The sequence below is a fragment of the Myotis myotis genome, unplaced genomic scaffold (genome assembly GCF_014108235.1).
Source record: "Myotis myotis isolate mMyoMyo1 unplaced genomic scaffold, mMyoMyo1.p scaffold_m19_p_10, whole genome shotgun sequence".
Classification (NCBI taxonomy): domain Eukaryota; kingdom Metazoa; phylum Chordata; class Mammalia; order Chiroptera; family Vespertilionidae; genus Myotis; species Myotis myotis.
In genome coordinates, this window is record NW_023416314.1 from 22,141,922 (window position 1) to 22,161,448 (window position 19,527).

General features: G+C 40.4%; 2 protein-coding genes across 4 annotated transcripts in view; one reads left to right on the top strand and one right to left on the bottom strand.

Moving 5' to 3' along the window:
- KDM4D (lysine demethylase 4D) overlaps positions 1 to 5,209 on the bottom strand; it is a 35,820-nt gene extending 30,611 nt beyond the window's left edge. Inside the window, exons 1-2 of the mRNA XM_036324644.1 lie at positions 4,875 to 5,209; positions 3,166 to 3,259 (exon numbers count right to left, since the gene is read on the bottom strand). The gene's annotated coding sequence lies outside the window, so the exon portion shown is untranslated. The remainder of the gene's footprint in view (positions 1 to 3,165; positions 3,260 to 4,874) is intronic.
- Positions 5,210 to 5,310: 101 nt separating this feature from the next.
- On the top strand, positions 5,311 to 19,101 carry CWC15 (CWC15 spliceosome associated protein homolog). Of its 3 annotated transcripts, XM_036324646.1 has the most exons (8): positions 5,346 to 5,457; positions 6,114 to 6,146; positions 7,034 to 7,172; positions 7,756 to 7,868; positions 8,679 to 8,767; positions 9,861 to 9,974; positions 15,442 to 15,560; positions 18,915 to 19,101. In XM_036324646.1, the coding sequence occupies exons 3-8, from the start codon at positions 7,042 to 7,044 to the stop codon at positions 19,042 to 19,044; spliced, it is 696 nt and encodes a 231-aa protein (XP_036180539.1). In that variant the 5' UTR covers positions 5,346 to 5,457; positions 6,114 to 6,146; positions 7,034 to 7,041; the 3' UTR covers positions 19,045 to 19,101. The 3 variants fall into 3 exon arrangements, with proteins under 3 accessions (XP_036180538.1, XP_036180539.1, XP_036180540.1); XM_036324645.1 differs by lacking the exon at positions 6,114 to 6,146 and having other exon boundaries at positions 5,311 to 5,457; XM_036324647.1 differs by lacking the exons at positions 5,346 to 5,457; positions 6,114 to 6,146 and adding an exon at positions 6,267 to 6,915.
- The last annotated feature ends 426 nt before the right edge of the window (positions 19,102 to 19,527 follow it).

A 19,527-nucleotide genomic window follows, 5' to 3' on the forward strand; every position in this document is an offset into this window, starting at 1 on the left:
GAGCCACACTGGCCAAGCCCAACTGTATAAATTTTTTAAAATTGTTGCCAAGCTAATGCTGAAATATGATAATTGTTAGTTTACTTTCATTTTCTTAATGGGGAGGTTGAGTGTCTTTCATGTTTATTATCTATTTAGAATTGCTCTTTCTGAATGGCCTATTTATATTCATAACTCAGTTTTTTTATTGGGTTGTTTGTATTTTTTATATATGTGTCTTAGCAGTAATAGTGGTAGTCGTAACCCTTTATATGTTAGAGTCATTACAAAATTTACCTGCTAATCTGACATTTATCTGTTGACTTTGCTTTTGATATCTTCTGCCATAAAATTACATGTATATATAGATGAATTTTAAAAATGATTTCTTTTGCCGAAACCAATTTGGCTCAGTGGATAGAGCATCGGCCTGCGGACTGAAAGGTCCCGGGTTCGATTCCGGTCAAGGGCATGTATCTGGGTTGTGGGCACTTCCCCAGTGGGGGATGTGCAGGAGGCAGCTGATCGATGTTTCTAACTCTCTATCTCTCTCTCTTCCTCTCTGTAAAAAATCAATAAAATATATTTAAAAAAAATGATTTCTTTTATAGCTCTCAGATGTTCAGCCTTGATCAGAAATTCTTTACAAACCCTAGGTTGTATAAATAGTCTCTTAAATTTTCTTCTTAAGATTTCTATGGTTATTTGTTTTCCTTTTGGGTGTTCAATTCAACTGGATGTAGTATTTGTATTGGCTTTGTAGCTCGAATTACTACATTACATTCTGCAGTAAGAATAATCTGTTTTGCTATCACAGTTATTAAATAAAACATCCTCTTCACATCAAATTAAAATATTTTCATATTAAAATGAAGAAGCAATTGTTAAGATTAAGATATACTACACCATATCCAAAAGCTGCTAAGAATGATCTTAAAGGGATATATTAATAGATTATGAGATAGAAAATATAGCAGGATGCCAGTGGGACCCAGAGGGACTGGGATCCAGAAAAGTGTAAAGGTCTGGGTCACCTCATCTCTCCTGACACATGGGAAGCTGGGGGTATGGGCACAGCCAAAGGCAGTGTGGCGGATACGCTGGACAGCAGATGAGGAGCTCTTGTTTAAAGCTTTCATTTTCCCAGAAAAAGCAGGATATCATCTACTGCTGGGAGAGGACGGGGAAGGGAAAGAGGGTGAAAGACGCATGTAGATTTAAGGAGAGAGGAATGTAGGAATTATATTATTGCAGAGTGGGAAAATAAAGAATTAGGGAAGTGTAAGAGGACTAGTAGGCAAAATTAAAGGCCCAAGAAGATTTTTGTGGTAATTGGTTTAAAATGAGAATTCTTCAGAGGTTATATGATTTTTTTTTTTTTTTTTTGCCAGCAAAGGTAGCTGATAAAGTGAATTTTAAATTTTTAGTAAACTTACATTTCACCTTTTTTTCCTAAGCAGCCATTTATTTTTAAATTTATCTTTATTGTTTAAGTATTATAGATCTTCCCCCCCCCCCTTTTTAAATCTTCACCTGAGGATATTTTTTTCCATTGATTTCTAGAGAGTGGAAGAGGAGGAGGAGGGGGAAAGGGAAAAAGGGGAGGGAGGGAGGGAGAGGATGAGAGAGAAATATGTACATGACATCAATTGGCTGCCTTCCTGGGAGGTACATGCCCCGGGAATGGAACCTATGACCCTTTGGTCTGCAGGCTGACGCTCTAACCACTGAACCAAACAGGCCAGGGCTAGATGTCCCTCTTCCCCCCCCCCCATTGCCCCCTACCACCCTACCCCTGCCCCCACCAGGCCTATCACACTATTGTAATTATGCTTATATGCATATACATTCTTTGATTAATCTCTTCCCAAGCCCCACCCTCATCCCCCTTCCCTGTAAGATTCATCAATCTGTTCCATGCTTCGTGTCTCCGGATTTATTTTGTTTGTCAGTTCATTAGATTCCACATATAAGTGAGATTATATGAAAAGAAACCATCAACATAATGAAAAGGGATCCCACTGTATGGGAGAACAATATTTGCCAATGATATATCTAATAAGGGGTTAATTTACAAAATACATAAAGAACTTATACAACTACACAAAAGGAAGACAAACAATCTAATTAAAAAATGGGCAAAGGACCCAAATAGACACTTCTCCAAAGAGGTCATATAGATGGTCAAGAGACACATGAAAAAATGCTCAAAATCACTAATTATCAGAGAGATGCAAATTAAAATAACAGTGAGGTATTACCTCACACCTGTCAGAATGGCTACCATCAACAAATCAACAAATGACAAGTGCTGGTGAGGATGTGGAGAAAAGGGAACCCTAGTGCACTGCTGGTGGGAATGCAAACTGATACAGCCACTACGGAAAACAAAGTGGAGTTTCCCCAAATAATTAAATATGGAACTGCTAGTTGACCCAGGGACCCCACTTCCAGGTATAAATCCTAAGACTCTGAAAACACGAATCAGAAAGAATTATGCACCCCTATATTCATAGCAGCGCTATCTACAAGAGCTAAGATCTGGAAACAGCCCAAGAGCCCATCAGTCAGTGAATGGGTAAAAGGCTGTGGTACATTTATACCATGGAACACTATGCGACTGTAAAAAAGGATCTCCTTCATCAGTGATGTTTCTTTCTCTCGCTCCCTATCCCTTCCTTTGTGAAATCAATAAAAATATATTTAAATTAAAAAAAAGGCTCTCTTACCCTTTGAGCCAGCATGGAGAGACCTGGAGAGTATTGTGCTAAGTGAAATAAGCCAGTCAGAGAAAGGCAAGTGTCACATGCTCTCACTTATAAATGGAATCTACGTAACCATTTAAGTCAAAGGCTTTATAGTTTCGTTTATTAGCACTTTAAAATCACAAATAAAAACAGTGTTTACTTTCTTTTCCTTATTAATACTTTCAGACCATTTAAGTCAAAGCTTTTTAATTTTGTGAACTGATTATATGTTGATGTTATTTAACTGTGGTTGATGATGAAAAGATTAGGTGGTAGGCTAGCAGTTAAATGAATCTGGGTGATTGGCTCGGGGCCGATAAGGGCAGTTGGAATATAAAAGCAAGAAGTATTTGCTGTCATTGTGTCACACCTTGCCATTGTTACTTCATTCCTCCACTTCACAGTGTATCAATCATTCATTCATTCAACAAATACTTACTCGGCACCTATTATTTGCCAGGCACTGTTCTATATGCAGAGGATACACCAGTGAACAAGAGAGACAAGGTTCCTGCTTTCCTGGAACTTATGTTCTAATACAGGAAGATAGACAATAATAATAAAAATAATATTAATTATAATAATAGCTAACATTTATTTAACAAGTACTGTTTTCTGAGACAGTTTACGTGCTTTACAAGTAAGTATTAATCCACTAATTCTTATAATAACATTATGAAGTACAAACTAGAATTATTCCCGTTTTACACATGAGGAAACTGAGAGCACAGAAAGGAAGAACAGCTTGCCTAAGATTACACAGCAAGGAAAGGGCAGAACTGGAATTTAGAACCAAACCAGTCAGGCTATCGCTCTCTTTCCCTTTTAATGACTTTTCTATGCTGGCTCTCAGACAAGACACAAAGCAATACACAAATCATAAATAGAGGTCATAGTATGAAAAACAAAGCAGGGTAAGGTGGTGGTATATGTGTGTGCAAATTTGGGGTGCAAATTTAGATGCCAGGGAAAACCTCACTGAGGAAGTGACATTTGGACTGAGACCTGAAGGGCCCTAGTAGCTATTCTGGGGCACAGGCAGCAGAGAAAAGCTCATGTAAAGAAATCTGTCCTTGTGTGTGAAACAGAAACGCCTGCTTGGCTGTGGCGCTAGACCTTAAGTGTGGAAGATAGTGACCGATTAGAAAAGCCAGGGCGACAGGCAGGCCAGGCCACGCCGGATGGGTCCTCGGGCCACATTAAAAAATTTAATCGTTGTTCTAACTGCAATGGATCTCTATGCAGGAGATAACACTACCCGATTCACAACTTTAAAAGGCCCCTCTTGCAGCTCTCTGCAAAATTGCAGGTAGGACACAAGTGCAAGCAGGAACATCTCCTAGGAGGCAGTTACCATCCAGGCGGAAAATGGTAGCGGCTTGGACTAGGGCAGTGACCGCGGAACAAAATTCAGGGTAAATTTGCAAAGTTGCATTGGCAAGACTTGCAAAGGAACCGGACGTGAAGAGTGACTGAAGAGGAATTTAAGTAGGAACCTCGAAACTGGGGGCTGAGTAGCCAGTGCAATGGTAGTGTCCCCAAGGGGATGTGTAAGGGGAGGGGAGAGATACCTTCAGCAAGGAAAATCAATATTGACATTTTTGAACTTCATGGAAGAAAGGACTTTTTCTACTTTTTTTCCCCACTTAAAAGTTTCACATAAGAGTTCTGAGGGGGAAAAGCATCTTAATGTTCAATTTTATGAGCTCTTTTACATTAGAAACTCGAGGGAGTTGAATTTTCAATTGTTTAGCAAAATAATTTATTGAGCATCTACTCTGGCCACACACTGTGCGATGAGAGAGCATGATACGCTAAGCAAACAAGACCCCCTGCTCGCAGAGTGTCTGGGGGGCCGGAGGCGGGGAGAGGAGGGAAGGAGGGCTGATTTTCCCCCTGTTCGCTGCCTTATTAAAACTTCACCTATGGCGCGAGGAGCCATCTTATCACTGCAGCTCGCGCTCCTGGCAGTTGGGCCCACCGCTCCCAACGCCCGAAGCCAATTCATACATAAATGAATCTCTAAATCGTGACACCACCCCTCCCGCTAGAACTCAGGTTTTTTTAAACATAAAATTTTAGCAAACAATACGAATACAACCTTTGCTCTGAAGGCTAATATTTTTTTTTTTTTTGCAGGAATGGTACCTTTATAAAGATCGTGGTTGCCCCCGTACTTATTTGTTCTTTCTTCATATCCACTTAAATGAAAATACTAGTGTTTCCGTAGCCCAGCCCTCTAGGCTGGTTGGGTCTAGCTCTGGAGAGAGGCAGCAGGAGCCGTTGGATTTAAACAGTTGGGAGGAATCCTTCTCTACGCTCCCTCTCGCTAGCCGGGGACGTGGTGGCGGCTACCCGGGGCTTTCCGTCCACGCAGTACCGGAATGAAGGAGTCTGGGAGGGGGTCGGGGAAGGAAAAGACGGAAGAGACATTAAGTAATTGGTTCTTGGAGGTATAAAATGATGTTTAAGATCAGCTCTACGGCACCGAATTCAAACGACCGCCCCCTCGGCCGTTTCGGCCCCGCCCCTCGCTGACGTCACTCCGACTTCCCCCTCGGCCCCCGCGGATTGGTCGCTTCCTCCGCCCCCGAAGGGCGGCCAAAGGGCTTGGCGTTCACTTCCGGGTCTTGGGCTGTGGCCCCGGATGCAGAGGATTCTGGGAGCCCGAAAGTCGATGGAAATGTCTGTGTGATCTCCGGAGGCTGCCGAGTCGGAGGGACGAGAGCAGGTTGTCTTTCTCGTCCGAGTGGGGCGGGAGGAGGCGGTTGGGATCGGAGCCGCGGGCGGAGGGCCCTGCGTGGGTCCCGGGCGCCGCGGAGAGCGCAGCGCGAAGGCAGCGCTGCAGACGGCGCTCCGCGGGGTCCGGGCCTCCCCGGCCCTCGCCCAGTTGGCGAGGCGAAGTCCGCGGGTTCCTGCCGACATCCCGACGGCGCGCTCCCGGGAGACGGGAATAATTATCCGGCTGCAGGAAACACTGTCTCCCCCTCGGGATACGGACCTCCCTTTCCCTTTTTTGAAAATCTAGAGACGTGTGCCAGTTCCCCCCACATCCCCGCCTTCATCCCACTTGCTTTTCCGACGCTTAACGGGGTCTTAGGAGCCACTTGTATTATGTTAGTTTACTGTTATTTTGGCTGTTCATTGCCAAAGGCAGCGTAAGGCCGGGTCCCCGAGGGTATCAGCATCCTTAGGGGTGGGGTTCCTGCCTTTGGAACATCCCTTAAATTGTAATTTGTAACTTACAGAAGATCTGACTTGTGCTCTATTGGCTGCCGTAAGAAACAGGTGGATCAGCAAAAGGCTGGGGAATTTTGCCCAGGGAACTGTTAGTGTTTGTTTTTGTTGTTTAGTCCTCACGCGAAGACATCTTTCCATTGTTTTTAGAGAGCGTGGAAGAGGAAGGGAAAGACGGGAGAAGTACGTATCGATCTGGGAGAAACACATCGACTGGTTGCCTCCTGTCGGGGCCCTGAGCAGGGCCCAGGCCGGGGAGGGACCTGCGGCCGCGGCACCTTCCTTGGTCAGAATCGAACCGGGACCCTTTGGTCCGCAGGCCGAGGCTCTGTCACCGAGCCAAACCGGCTCCCCCGGTAACTGTTACTGAGGTGTAGCACACTTTCACCCGGGACCGTGATGACATTATCTTTTTGTGTGAGGTTTAAATATCCCTTTTGTAGTGTCTAGCCTGTTTTCTGTTGTGCCGGGCCGCAGGGGCTCTGGTGGAGTTGAGAATTTTTAAAACTCAGTCGTGGCAATACTGTATTTCACAAGGGCTTTGCTGCTCAAATCCTATATATTAAGAGGCTAATATGCAAGTTGTCCCCTGGACCAGGAGTTGGACCAGGGGGTGGGGCCGGCAGGTCAGCCTCCCGGGTCCCCTCCCCAGGGTTGGCCCAGCCCCATTGGCCCCATCGGGGTGGGCCAGCTGGACCCGCCTGGGCACGAATTCGTGCACCGAGCCTCTAGTCTCGTAATAATTCTATGAAGAATGTCCCCGTTCCTTAGATGACAGAAACTTAAGCTAGGTGACTTGCCCAAGGCCACAGAGACAGGAGAACAGGAACACAAACTCAGATCTTCACGACGGAACTTTTTGTGCTAAGTAGGAGTTACCTGAGAACCTTAATCTTTGTACACCCTGAGCCTCATTTGTTTTCTTGAGAACTTCTGTGTTGAGGTTATTTAAGGAAGTTTTGGAGAGTGAGTTAATGGAAATTATTTCCCAAGGGTGGATATTAATTAAATACTTTAAGAAATGAGAAGTTGCCATTTGGTAAATAACTTGATATTATTTTTCTTCACAGCATAAAAGATGACAACTGCAGCTCGGCCAACTTTTGAACCTGCGAGAGGCGGGAGAGGAAAAGGAGAAGGTGACTTGAGCCAACTCTCAAAGCAGTATTCAAGTAGAGACCTACCCTCTCATACAAAGATAAAATACAGGTAATGAAGACTTTCATTTTCTTGTTCACAAAGCAAGTGGCATGGTCATGAGATAGTAATATGTTTGGGTTATATCACTTAAGTCATCTATTTTTATATAAGTAGAATGTAATAGGATATCTAACACTAAAATTATATGCTAGGATTGTAAAAAGCTACCAGATATTTCTTAAGCAGAAATTCCTGTTAACCAAGAAATTCCTGATAACCAAGAATATCCATAGGTAGATGGAAAAGTAATACATTTCTTCCAAGAGACAATGCACTCTCAGTACTAATCAATATGAAAATAAAGCGTTATTGTAATGTTTCCTGAGTTGACCTACTAACAAAAAATAAAGACATTTTAATGGATCTCCAGCCTTATTATGGGAATATATGTAATTCATTTTGGGATTCTTGAAATATTACAAATATCATGTGGGTACCTATAAGTTACCCTCAGCTTAGGGTAATATCTCTTCCAGTTCCTTCTTTTGTGCTGGAGGGACTTGAGGACAAAGTTGCTTTTTGTGTATTATCTTCCATTGCTACAGCCATGGGTTTTTAGAAACATTTTTGCCCTGGTTTGTTTCTACTTCAGACAGACCACTCAGGATGCCCCTGAAGAGGTTCGGAACCGTGACTTCAGGAGAGAATTAGAAGAGAGAGAGAGAGTTGCTGCGAGAGAAAAGAATAGAGATCGTCCAACTCGAGGTACCAACACATAGGTCTCATAAGATTGTTGACAGTACCCTAACCGGTTTGGCTCTGTGGATAGAGCGTCGGCCTATGGACTGAAGGGTCCCGGGTTCGATTGCGGTCAAGGGCATGGACCTTGGTTGTGGGCACATCCCCAGTTGGGGGTGTGCAGGTGGCAGCTGATCGATGATTCTCTCTCATTGATGTGTCTAACTCTCTATCCTTCTCTCATCCTCTCTGTTAAAAAATATATATATATATTGTTGACAGTACTTTTTCTTTCACTTGGTAATTGGAATAGGCTACTATTTGTGTTTGCTTTTAAATATTGGTGTGAGTTGCAACACTACTAAATGATATCAGATTTGGTTAGATTAGTTAGATTAAAGGTGATAATAAAGTTGATTCTAGTTCCATCTTCTTATGGTTCTATAGAAGGAATAAGATGACCTGGGGATATTTAGCAGCCATTGTTTCAGTTTAGATCAAAATATTTATAAGAGCCAGACTTTTTGAGGCCCCATGGTTTCTGCCTATGAAGTTCTCCCATTTTTGTTGGAAGGCATGTAGGGACATATATTTCTAGCTTATGTAAACTATTCTCTGAATTTCCTGAGAGAGGCTACAGTTCCCATATTAAAATCAATACTTTCATTAATTTATTCAACAAATGTTTATTACCAAGGGCTTATTTGGCAGGCACTGTGGTTTTGATCCCTGTGTCATGATAGACATAATCTAAGTTCTTTGTACCCACAGGTCCCTAAATGTTACAAGCAATGCAGTCTTTGTTTCAGTGAGCTAAGCGTTGTCTGTCTTTCCCAGAACATACAACCTCCTCTTCAGTGTCAAAGAAGCCTCGGCTAGACCAGATTCCTGCTGCCAACCTCGATGCAGATGATCCTCTGACAGATGTATGTTTTGTTTCCTCCTTTCATCTCCATAGTAACTTATATCATGTTTTCTGAAATTTTTTTATTCATGTGGTTTTAACCAGTGCCCTGTACTTATTTTTACTGACCTATTATTCAAATGCTAAACTTTATAGTTGATTTTAAAACAAAAAATGTTGCTAGTTAATCAAACTTTATCTCTAGAGAATCAAATAAGGAAGTGATTTATTAAAGAATTTGCTTCCCTAAGAAATAATTTCTCATAGTTACCCATAGAGTTTGGGCTGCCATGTTTTCCATCTCCAGAGGGCACTCTTCAGACTGGGCACTCTATCAGTAGCAGCCCCTAAAGTTGAACTTTAGAAACCGCTGATGCCCCTCCAGAGTGCAGCACGCTTAACTGGCTCCCTCTGCGCTGAGGGCGGGAAGTGAGCTAAGGGGGAGATTTTAAGGGTTAGTGCTTTAGTGACATGAAACTTTAATGGAACCCACAGCCTACAATTAATTTGCAGTTTTCTACTTACAGTGAAATCTGAGTGATCTTTCATGAGTAGCATCTGATTAAGCACATAAATCAGCAATTCTAGAGTGGACAGCTTGAATTAAATAATTCAGTTAATTAAATAGAGGGAACTCAGTGAGATTTAATGATTATCCATTTGAAATTGGTTTCTTCTGAGAAGTTAGCACCCTTTTAGTACTTTTGATTATCCTAATAGGTCTAAGTTTTAGGCTGGATAAAACTATTTTGATTCTTAGGGTGATACACTATGTATATATGTGCTGTGTATATCAGTGTAAAGTGTTACTTTTCTAGTTTTAGAAATATTTTTATGTCTAAATTCCCTTTGACCATGTAAATTTGAAAGGTACTTTGTTATACTATTTGTTGTTACAATCTCTAAAACATAACAGGGGTTGACATTTTAGTGAGTTTTCATAAGCTTTTTTGTGGGTTTTGTTTTTTGTTTAGTTGTTGATTTTAATAATATCTAGGTGCATCTATCTCTCCCACTGGGAAAATTAATCCTGCTCCAAAGACCTGGCAATTCTTATGGGGGGAAAATTAATAATGTGAATTTTCTCTTCAATGGGCCATCACATTCTTTTTTAGGAGGAAGATGAAGATGAAGATTTTGAAGAGGAGAGTGATGACGATGATACTGCAGCTCTTCTGGCAGAACTAGAAAAAATTAAAAAAGAAAGAGCTGAAGAGCAAGCCAGGAAGGTAAAATGAAAGTGTTAAATATTTACATCTTCTTTCATAAACTAAAGTAGAAATATTTTTAATATCAAGTAAAATCTTATATTGGAAATTGTCCCTGGTATGTCTAGATATATCACCTGTAGATCTAGAAATCTGATAAATTTTTATGGCATTTTAAGTCACTTGGTAATGTGGGAAATTCTTTCCAAATAGTTCAGACATGCTTAATAATGTAATACTCATCTTGCTCTTTATACACTTATTTGTTTGTTTTCTCAACAGACATTTAGTTAATGTCTATTAAGTGTCAGAAGAATCAAAAATGATTTAGTCATGGCCTACAAAGAACTCACGAATATAATGAGGTCATCGTCTTGTCTTCCCTGTTTCCTGCTTCAGCCTTCTTTCCAGGCACTTGTTGAAGCAGTCTGTCAATAGATTTTACATAATCTAGGGCAATTCACCTAACTTCTCTGAGTCTCCACAGTCTCTCAATTCACACAATGGGAGAAAAGAATATCTAACTCAAAGACAGTTGTAAGGATTAAATAAGACCCATAGTAATAACAATAAGAGATGAAATTGGAGGCAGGAACAGGCCAAAAGCATTAGAGAGCCCGACCAGCATCGCTCAGTGGTTGAACTTTGATCTCTGAACCAGGAGGTCATGGTTAGCTTCCCGGTCAGGGCACATGCCTAGCTTGTGGGCTGGATTCCCTGTAGGGTGCATGCAGGAGACAGCTGATCAATAATTTTCTCTCATCGATGTTTCTATCTCTCCCTCTCCCTTTCCCCCTCTCTGAAGTCAATTTTTAAAAAAAGCATTGTAAACCAATGCTAAAGGAATTTGGACTCTGTTTTGAAGAATAGGAGCAGCTGGTCAATTTCAACAGGAGATTGGTGAGATTATGCATTTTTAGAAAGATTACTCTGACAGAAGTATGGAAGAAGCTATTCCAATAATCCTCACATGCATTTATGATAATCATACTTAATAGGAGTTGGAATTGAAAGAAGTAAACGGATGCTGATAGGAGCTATCAAGGAGGTAGAATTGACTAAATAAATTGACTGATCAGATGTGGCAATAAAGATGATCCCATTTTCTGGGTAGATGTTGGTGCCATACACGAACAGGGAATACAGAAGGATGGGCAGAGAGAAAAGAGGTGATACAGAAGGGAGGTGGAGAGAAAAGAGATGATGAGTTCTGTTCGGAACATGTTTTTGATACTTGATACATTATGAGATGACCAAGTAGAGATAGCTGTCTCCCCTTTCAACCAGAACAGAGCAGCTCTTTTATGGCATATGGCATCTGTGTAAGATTACATGTGAGCCAAAGATTGTTCTGTTTAAAAAAGAGGAAGAAGACTTAGAGAAAAGACTGGCATAGGTTAATGTTTGGAATCTAGGGAGGTTGTAGAGTTCATGTGTTGGCAGAAGGGCCATCAGAAAAGAGATCAAATGTGGGATAGGCTTTGGTTTTAGTTTTTTGGGGTTTTTTTGTTTTTTTGCATTAATCTTTTTATTAACGACTGTCAGTAGTGTCAAGAAAAACATGCCAATGGAATAATGATTTTACTTCAACTTGAACAAAATAAAGAATGAACAATTGGTTTTGACTATAAAATGATATTTATAGAACAAGCAAAATATCCCTCTTACATAAACCTATCTTTTAAATATATTTTATTGATTTTTTACAGAGAGGAAGGGAGAGGGATAGAGAGTTAGAAACATCAATGAGAGAGAAACATCAATCAGCTGCCTCCTGCACGCCCCCTACTGGGGATGTGCCCGCAACCAAGGTACATGCCCTTGACTGGAATCGAACCTGGGACCCTTGAGTCCGCAGGTCGATGCTCTATCCACTGAGCAAAACCGGTTAGGGCAACCTATTTTTTTTTTTTTCACTGTTCTCCCAATAGTATATATTGGGATAGGCTTTGAAGACTGCTAGAATTCAGATTGGAAGAAGAAAAATATTTTACTGCTCAGTTATCAGAGTTTGGCACAGGAGAGCATAACTTCTATAATAGCTTAATAATTTTTACATCTAATTGTAGAAATCAAAGAATTTAAGAACATTTCTAAAATCACTTGTACACCACTAGAGGGCAATTGTTCCGAATACATAGACAGATGAGCAATTCAAATGCAATGGTTAACCTTTAAGGAGGATAAACATTTTAGACCAGTGGTCGGCAAACTCAGTCAACAGAGCCAAATATCAACAGTACAACATCGATTGAAATTTCTTTTGAGAGCCAAATTTTTTAAACCTAAACTATATAGGTAGGTACATTGTTATTAACTTAATTAGGGTACTCCTAAGCTGGCCTTTGCTAAAAATGTCCTCAGTCTGATTGAGGTACGTTTGCTGAGGTCGACCCCTTCCAACTCTCCCATCCACACTCGTCTTGTTTACTTGTTTCGTCCATCTCCTTTCGTTCATCCTCTCTATATGTCCAAACCATCTCAACATACCTTTCTCAATCCTCGACACTACATCTTCTTTCACTCCACAACGTTCCCTAAAATTAACTTAATAAACTTTACTTAAAGTTTTAAGTCAACTTCGCACTGTACGTGCGCGCCCGCACGTGGTATTTTGTGGAAGAGCCACACTCAAGGGGCCAAAGAGCCGCATGTGGCTCGCAAGCCGCGGTTTGCCGACCACTGTTTTAGAAGATCTTGTAATTTTGTGAGGTTCATCTGACCTCTGTACAAAAATGTGTTGGTGTTTCTTGGAGTTGCCTGAGTTTTAGTTCCCTATTGCACTGGCTTTCTAGTGGTTGCTTTGTGTGTGTCCTAAAAGAATATTTCAAACCAGTCTGCCTATATCAGAGGTTGGGAAACTTTCTATAAAGGGCCAGGTTATAACTACTTTAGGCTTGTGGGCTACAGCCCCTGTCACAACTATTCAGCTCTGCCTGTTGTAGCACAAGCAACTCTAGACATAGACAGGACCTAAATTAATCAATGTGACTCTGTTCAAATAAAACTTTATTTACACAACAAGGTGGTTTGGATTTGACCCCCATAATGTGCCTGGTACTTGAATATGGAAAGAGTGGCATCTTTTCCAGGGCTGTGTGTAGCAACCAACCAGTAACTCTAAAGGACATATATTCCAAACATAGAACGGCCAGGACCTTATTACATCACACACATTGTTATAAGTTTGGATACATTGTATACTTGAGCTCCTATTTTTCTAGCATCTCAGAGTAATGTTTTAAATTTCAGCATTAATATAATTTGTTAAAAAATAAATACATAATTTATAGAAAGCTGTCTGTTCTTAATATATGATGGATGTTCCTGACTTCGCTAAAGATCTGAACAATGGCCTAAATTATTTTTCCCCCTGAAAATTGCATTTTTATCACCTTCCAGTTATTTGGCCTCATAAGAAAATGAAATCCAGTGCTCACAGTTGGATGTTGCGGAGACTGGATGGACAGGGGGCGTAGAGGGATTGAGCAAAAAAGAGAAAAAGATCATGGACACAGACAAGTGTGATTGTGGAGGGGGAGGGTATAGGGGAGATAAATGGTGATGGACAGAGACTTGACTTGGGGTGGTGAACACACAATACAGTGTACAGATGATGTGTTGTAGAATTGTGCATCTGAAACCTGTATAATTCTGTTAACCCATATCTCCCCAATAAATTTAATTTAAAAAAAAAAATGAAGTATTATTAACCTGTACTGAATATCAGGTTATTTTTCCAGGTGGTTTAACGTAAGTTTATTTTATTTATTATTATTTTGCTGCTGTTAATTCTCACCTGAGAAAACTTTTTTCCATTCTTTTTGTGGAAAGTGGGGGGCAGGAGGGAGAGAGAGAGAAGCAGAGATGGGAGAGAAACACATTGATTGGTTGCCTCCCACACGTGCCCCAACTTGGGCCAGGGATTGAGTCTGCAACCCAGTACATGCCCTTGACCAGGAATTGAACCTTGGACCACAAGCCAACGACATTCTAACCACTGAGCAACCGGCTAGGGCAACATAGGTTTATTTTAAATGGACTAACAGAAAGTCTTTTTTTCTTTCTTTTTTTTAAGAATTTTTGTGAGTTTATTTGAGCTAAACTGTCGACATATGCCGGGAAGCAGAACCTCAACGAATTGAGATAGTGCTCCAGAGAATGGCGGAGAAAGTCTTTTTTTCCATGCTCTATTAAGTTATTAATTTATCATCCCAAGACACAGCAAAGTGGGATTTATCTTTGGGTTAAGATATAAGATAGCATGGAATCAGATAGGTCTAGAAGTTACGATTATGTATTTTTAGACATTTTACCTTCCTAAGTCTAAGAGTGAAACTGAGGGGGATTTGAATTTGAAGTTCATGCTAAAATAAAAGTGAAGAAAGATAAGCTTGTAACTGGTAAGGTATGAGAGGTATAGAAACAGAAATAACAAGTCATAAGGACAAAATGAATAAGCCTCAAGTAATTGCTAGAAATGCATGTTAACATTATAATTTTGAGAGTTTCTTATTTTAGGAGATACTTTTTGGTTAATAAAACTTGTCAATAATTTTAGAGATGCATGTTTACATTGTTAGTAATTCTAAATAAAATTTTTATATTCAGTTATGTATAGCCTTTTAAAAATTGAGGTAATAGTTTTGCTAAATGTCTTTTATGTTTAGTGTATATGTATATATATATACACATATATTTTAGAATATATGTTTAATTTCAGAGAGAGGGGGGGAGAGAGATAGAAACATCAATGATGAGAAAGAATCATTGATTGACTGCCTCCTGCAAGCCCCCTAACTGGGAATGGAGCCCAAAACCTGGGTATGTGCCCTGATCGGGAATCAAACCGTGACCTCCTGGTTCATAGGTCAACACTCAATCACTGAGCCACACTAGCCAGGCTAGTATACTCGAATTATTAGAATGTTTATTGGTCTACTCACTTAAAATAAGCAAATTCGTGATTACTTCAAAAAAGAAAGATTTAAGTATGCATCTGAAGAGTTTCAGAGTTAGAAGACAGTAATGAATGATGGCATGCATGAAACATTTATAATAAAAATGTCAAATTATTAAAAAATGTCAAATTATTTTATTTTGGAAAGGGAAACTTTCTGGTATGTCTTGAAAACAAACAAACAAAAAAAACCCACTACCTTAATTCTTATCCCTAGCAGTCTTTTAATATATGAGTTGTATAAAAGATTGACACTGGCCCTGGCTGGTTTTGCTCAGTGGATAGAGTGTCGGCCTGCAGACTGGAGGGTCCCGGGTTTGGTTCCAGTCAAGGGCACATGCCCGGATTGTGGGCTCGATCCCCAGTAGGGGGCATGCAGGAGGTAGCCAATCAGTGATTCTCTATCATCATTGATGTTTCTCTCTCCTCCTTTCCTCTCTGAAATCAATAAAAATATATTTAAAAAAAAAAAAAGATTGACCCTGACATTACTATAAGTAAATACTAATCTTCCTCTGTCATTGACAGGAACAAGAACAAAAAGCTGAAGAAGAAAGAATTCGTATGGAAAACATTCTAAGTGGAAACCCTCTCCTTAATCTCACTGGCCCATCCCAGCCTCAGGCCAACTTCAAAGTTAAAAGAAGGTACTATATACAGTAATCAGTTGAAAATACATACACACATGTGAGTTTTATAGCAAACTATGTGTAAAGCTTTTAAAATTCCACTTTTCACTGGTAATCATCTGTGTCTGATTTTGGAATAATGGAAGAAGGAGAATGAGAGGAAATAATATATTTTCCATAGGTATTTACAGTAACCAGCTGTGTACCAGCTACTGTTGTAAGCATTAGAGACGGAGCAGTGCACTGAGCCTTTGACCCTGTGAAGTTCACGTTTTAGCTCTGTGTGTCAAGGATCCCAAGTGCACCCTTCACATTCGGAGACTCACTAGGAGGATTAGGGCCTCAGCATATAGTTGTACTCATGACAGAGTTACACAGCCAGATCATAAGGGGAAAGGCATCAAAGGAATCCAGGCGCACGCTTCCTGGAGGGGCCACACACAGCACATCTTTTCCCCTGGCAACGAAAATGTAACATCTGCCCAGGGAAGCCCTTTAGAGACTCCATGCCCAAGGGTTTTATGTCACAGAGGTATCCTCTGCCTAGCATATACCAAAATTCAGACTCCCATAAGGGAAACAGGTGTTCCACATAAACCACAGTATTTGTACAAAGAGTCTAGGCCAGCCGTGGACAAACTACGGCCTGCGGGCCGGATCCGGCCCGTTTGAAATGAATAAAACTAAAAAAAAAAAAAAAGACCGTACCCTTTTATGTAATGATATTTACTTTGAATTTATATTAGTTCACACAAACACTCCATCCATGCTTTTGTTCCGGCCCTCCGGTCCAGTTTAAGAACCCATTGTGGCCCTCGAGTCAAAAACTTTGCCCACCCCTGGTCTAGGCACAGTGATAGTGAGAAGATTCTTAGAGTCCAAGTTTCCAAATGCTAGCTTAGGGCCAACCTTGCAAGCGGTGCCTTTCTAAGGATAGCAGTTTTAAGCCTACCATATTTACTCTTCTGTATAGTGGGCGTGTTTGGAGGGATGAAGTAAAAGGCTGAAGAGGGAGAGACTATAAACAAAGCTCAGTTGGTTTGAATATCATCCCGATAAGCCAAGGCTGTGGGTCGATCCTTGATCAGGGCGTATACAAGAAGCACCAATGAGTGCATAATTAAAGTGGAACAACAAACCGATGATTTATATTTTCTCTGTCCCTCCATCTCGCCCCCTCCTTCTCCCTTCCATCTCTCTAAAATCAGTTAAAAAATTCTTTTAAATAAAGTTATCTGCTACATAGGAAAACCACTATTAAGCAAATAACCACTACCACCCTTAAGAAGTGAAACAATAATAATAACTGAATATAGTACTTGAGGTAGTGATACATAGGCAAATAAAACAGAACAGCTTATAGGAAGTGCTGAGTGGGAGGAAGCTTGGTTATTTTGTATAAGGTGATCAAGGAACCCTGTAGGCTTAGCTTTCACACGTATCTATGATTTCTCACCAGCTCCACTGCTACTATGTCCAAGCAGGCCCTCACTGGTCTGCTTACGCGCTCACACTCTCCTTCCCCACCCCCAGTTTTTTCCTAACACAGCAGTGTTGTGGTCCTTTTAAAGTGAAAGATCACAGTCTCCTGTTTTAGGCTACCCCGTGGCTTCCCAACTCATTTATAGTAAAAACTCGACTCCTTACAATGGCAACAGCATGGCTAAGGACAGTAATTGCCTGGCAGCTGACATTAGCAGAGGCCAGACTCTAAGTATTTGACCTGAATGTTAAAGGATAGAGATGGGGAAGAATGTAAACGGAAGTGGTTGGGAGAGGTGACAGACACAAGATGTCAAATTCAGAATGTTGTATAAATCTACGTGGAGATGTTGAGTTAGGTAGCTTGATGAGTGGTTCTGGAGTGAATCCAGGCTAGAGACAATAAATTTGGGAGCTGTCATCTTACAGAAATTTTCTAAAGCCACAAAGACGAGATGAGGTCACCTAGAGAATGAGTGCAGCTAGAGGGAGAAGTCAGAGGGCCAAGTCCTGGATAACATTTGGAGAGTAGATAGGTGGTTAACTATCAATACCTGGAACATACTGGGTGCCCAGTACATACTACCCAGTATTTACATGCCCAGTAAATATTGATTAAATGAAAAAAGGAAAAGGAAAAAAAAAAACAGGCTAAGACGGAGTGAGGAAGGAGGTGAAGCAAAAGATTGGTGGGTGTCTTGGAAGCCAAGCAAACAAGGCTTGCTTTCGAAAAGAGGAGAGTGATAGGTCAAGTAATGATGACAGGGCAAGTAAATGAGTGCTGGAAAGTGGCCCTTGGACTTAGCAACATGGAAGAGCAGGTTGATGTTGAGAAGGAGGCTAAAAGCCTGTTGGGAGTGAGTTGAGAGGGTAGATAGAGGAGAAACTGCATCGAGTATATTGATGTTAAACTCTCCTTTGTCCTCCTGCCTTGTTTGGATGCAGTTAGAATTGTGTGGCGACTGGAACAGTCTTAATATGCAGGTCACAACTGACCCAGCTCTGCTCAGCTTTTCACTCACCTGTGTCCTGCACCACGATGAGCTTCCTGACACTTCCCACGGATGCCATGCTCTTGGCTTATTGTCCGTGTGCAGTGTCTTCTGGCATGCAACTGGTGCACACAAACACATCACATGGCTTCTATTTTATATGTATTTGTGAGAGTATATATTACAGAGTGGATTTTTGTTTTATAGGCTAGATGGTATTTTGAAATTACATTCTTGGTTTTCTATAAAACGTTATTTTGTAGCCCATCCATGGGTGTTCTTTTATGCTTGTGCATTATGAAACCCAACCAGACGAATCCAACCACAGTCCTGCCCTAAGCTCTTCAGCTTCTGTTTCTTCATAGTTTATGCAGATGTGTGCCAATATATGAGCGTTATTGTTATATGCCAGTACTTCTCCTTTTGTTGTCCCAAAATGCAGATACGACAGTGGATGATTACTAAATGCTAACTGATGAAAGAGTACATAAAATGCTTAAAACCGCATAATCTGAACTACAGTAAATTGGTCAGTTATCATCTAGAGTTGTCTGTATTAATCAGGGTGGTACCAGGTACTGCCTCTTTGTTTTAGAACTGAAAACATTTGATATTTATGCAATTAAAGTTTATATATTTCTGCTTTCTGAGTTAGTCAAAGCATCTTGTACTGGAGAAGTGACAAGAATGTTTTTTATGTTCTTTCTAATTGCCCTTTCTGCTGTGATAGAGCTAGATCACAGCCTATGCAAAATTACTGTCTTCTTTGGGGCATATGTAATTGCTGCCTCTGTATACATGCTGACCACCTTTCTGTGTAATGACTAAGCTTTGCAATTCACACGGTGTATCTCCTGATACAAGCATTATAAGAACATTTTGTTTTCTTTTTCTTCAGGTGGGATGATGATGTTGTTTTCAAGAACTGTGCAAAAGGTGTGGATGACCAGAAGAAAGACAAAAGATTTGTTAACGATACGCTGCGATCTGAATTTCACAAAAAGTTCATGGAGAAATATATTAAATAGTACAGTTTTATGTGCTTTATTAAAGACTATAAAATGTAAATGATCATTCTGACTTTACTTGGTTAGTTTGTTGTTGTTTTTTTTCCTTTTCCCCCACATTTAAATTGTGAATAGGCCTAATTTTAAGTTCCGAAATATCTTTTTCTTGATTGGTACCTTATTTGATAAGTAAGAACTTGGGAATTGTCTTAAATCAGTTTCCAGTCTCTGAATGTTTTCAGTCTCTGAATGTTTTCAGTCAGGTTTTCTTTTTAAGATTCAAAAGGTAATCTGCTTATAATGTTTTTAATAATTCAAATAACCAAATTCATGTCCCCCAACTTTTTTGTTTAAATGTATGCAGCTTATGAAACATTGCATATTTTCTTTTGTGTATTGTATTTCTTTGTACATTAACTTTCTCCTCATTTCTCTAACATGGATTTAAGGGCAGTTAATTCATGATATCTTCCTGTGTTTTTTTGAAAAGTATGATGAAAGATT

Coding starts and splice junctions, on each gene's coding strand:
- CWC15 (XM_036324645.1), top strand. CDS start 7,042: ATGACAACTGCAGCTCGGCCAACTTTTGAACCTGCGAGAGGCGGGAGA. Junction 8,768..9,860: donor CAGATGATCCTCTGACAGAT/GTATGTTTTGTT, acceptor ATTCTTTTTTAG/GAGGAAGATGAAGATGAAGA. Junction 15,561..18,914: donor AACTTCAAAGTTAAAAGAAG/GTACTATATACA, acceptor CTTTTTCTTCAG/GTGGGATGATGATGTTGTTT.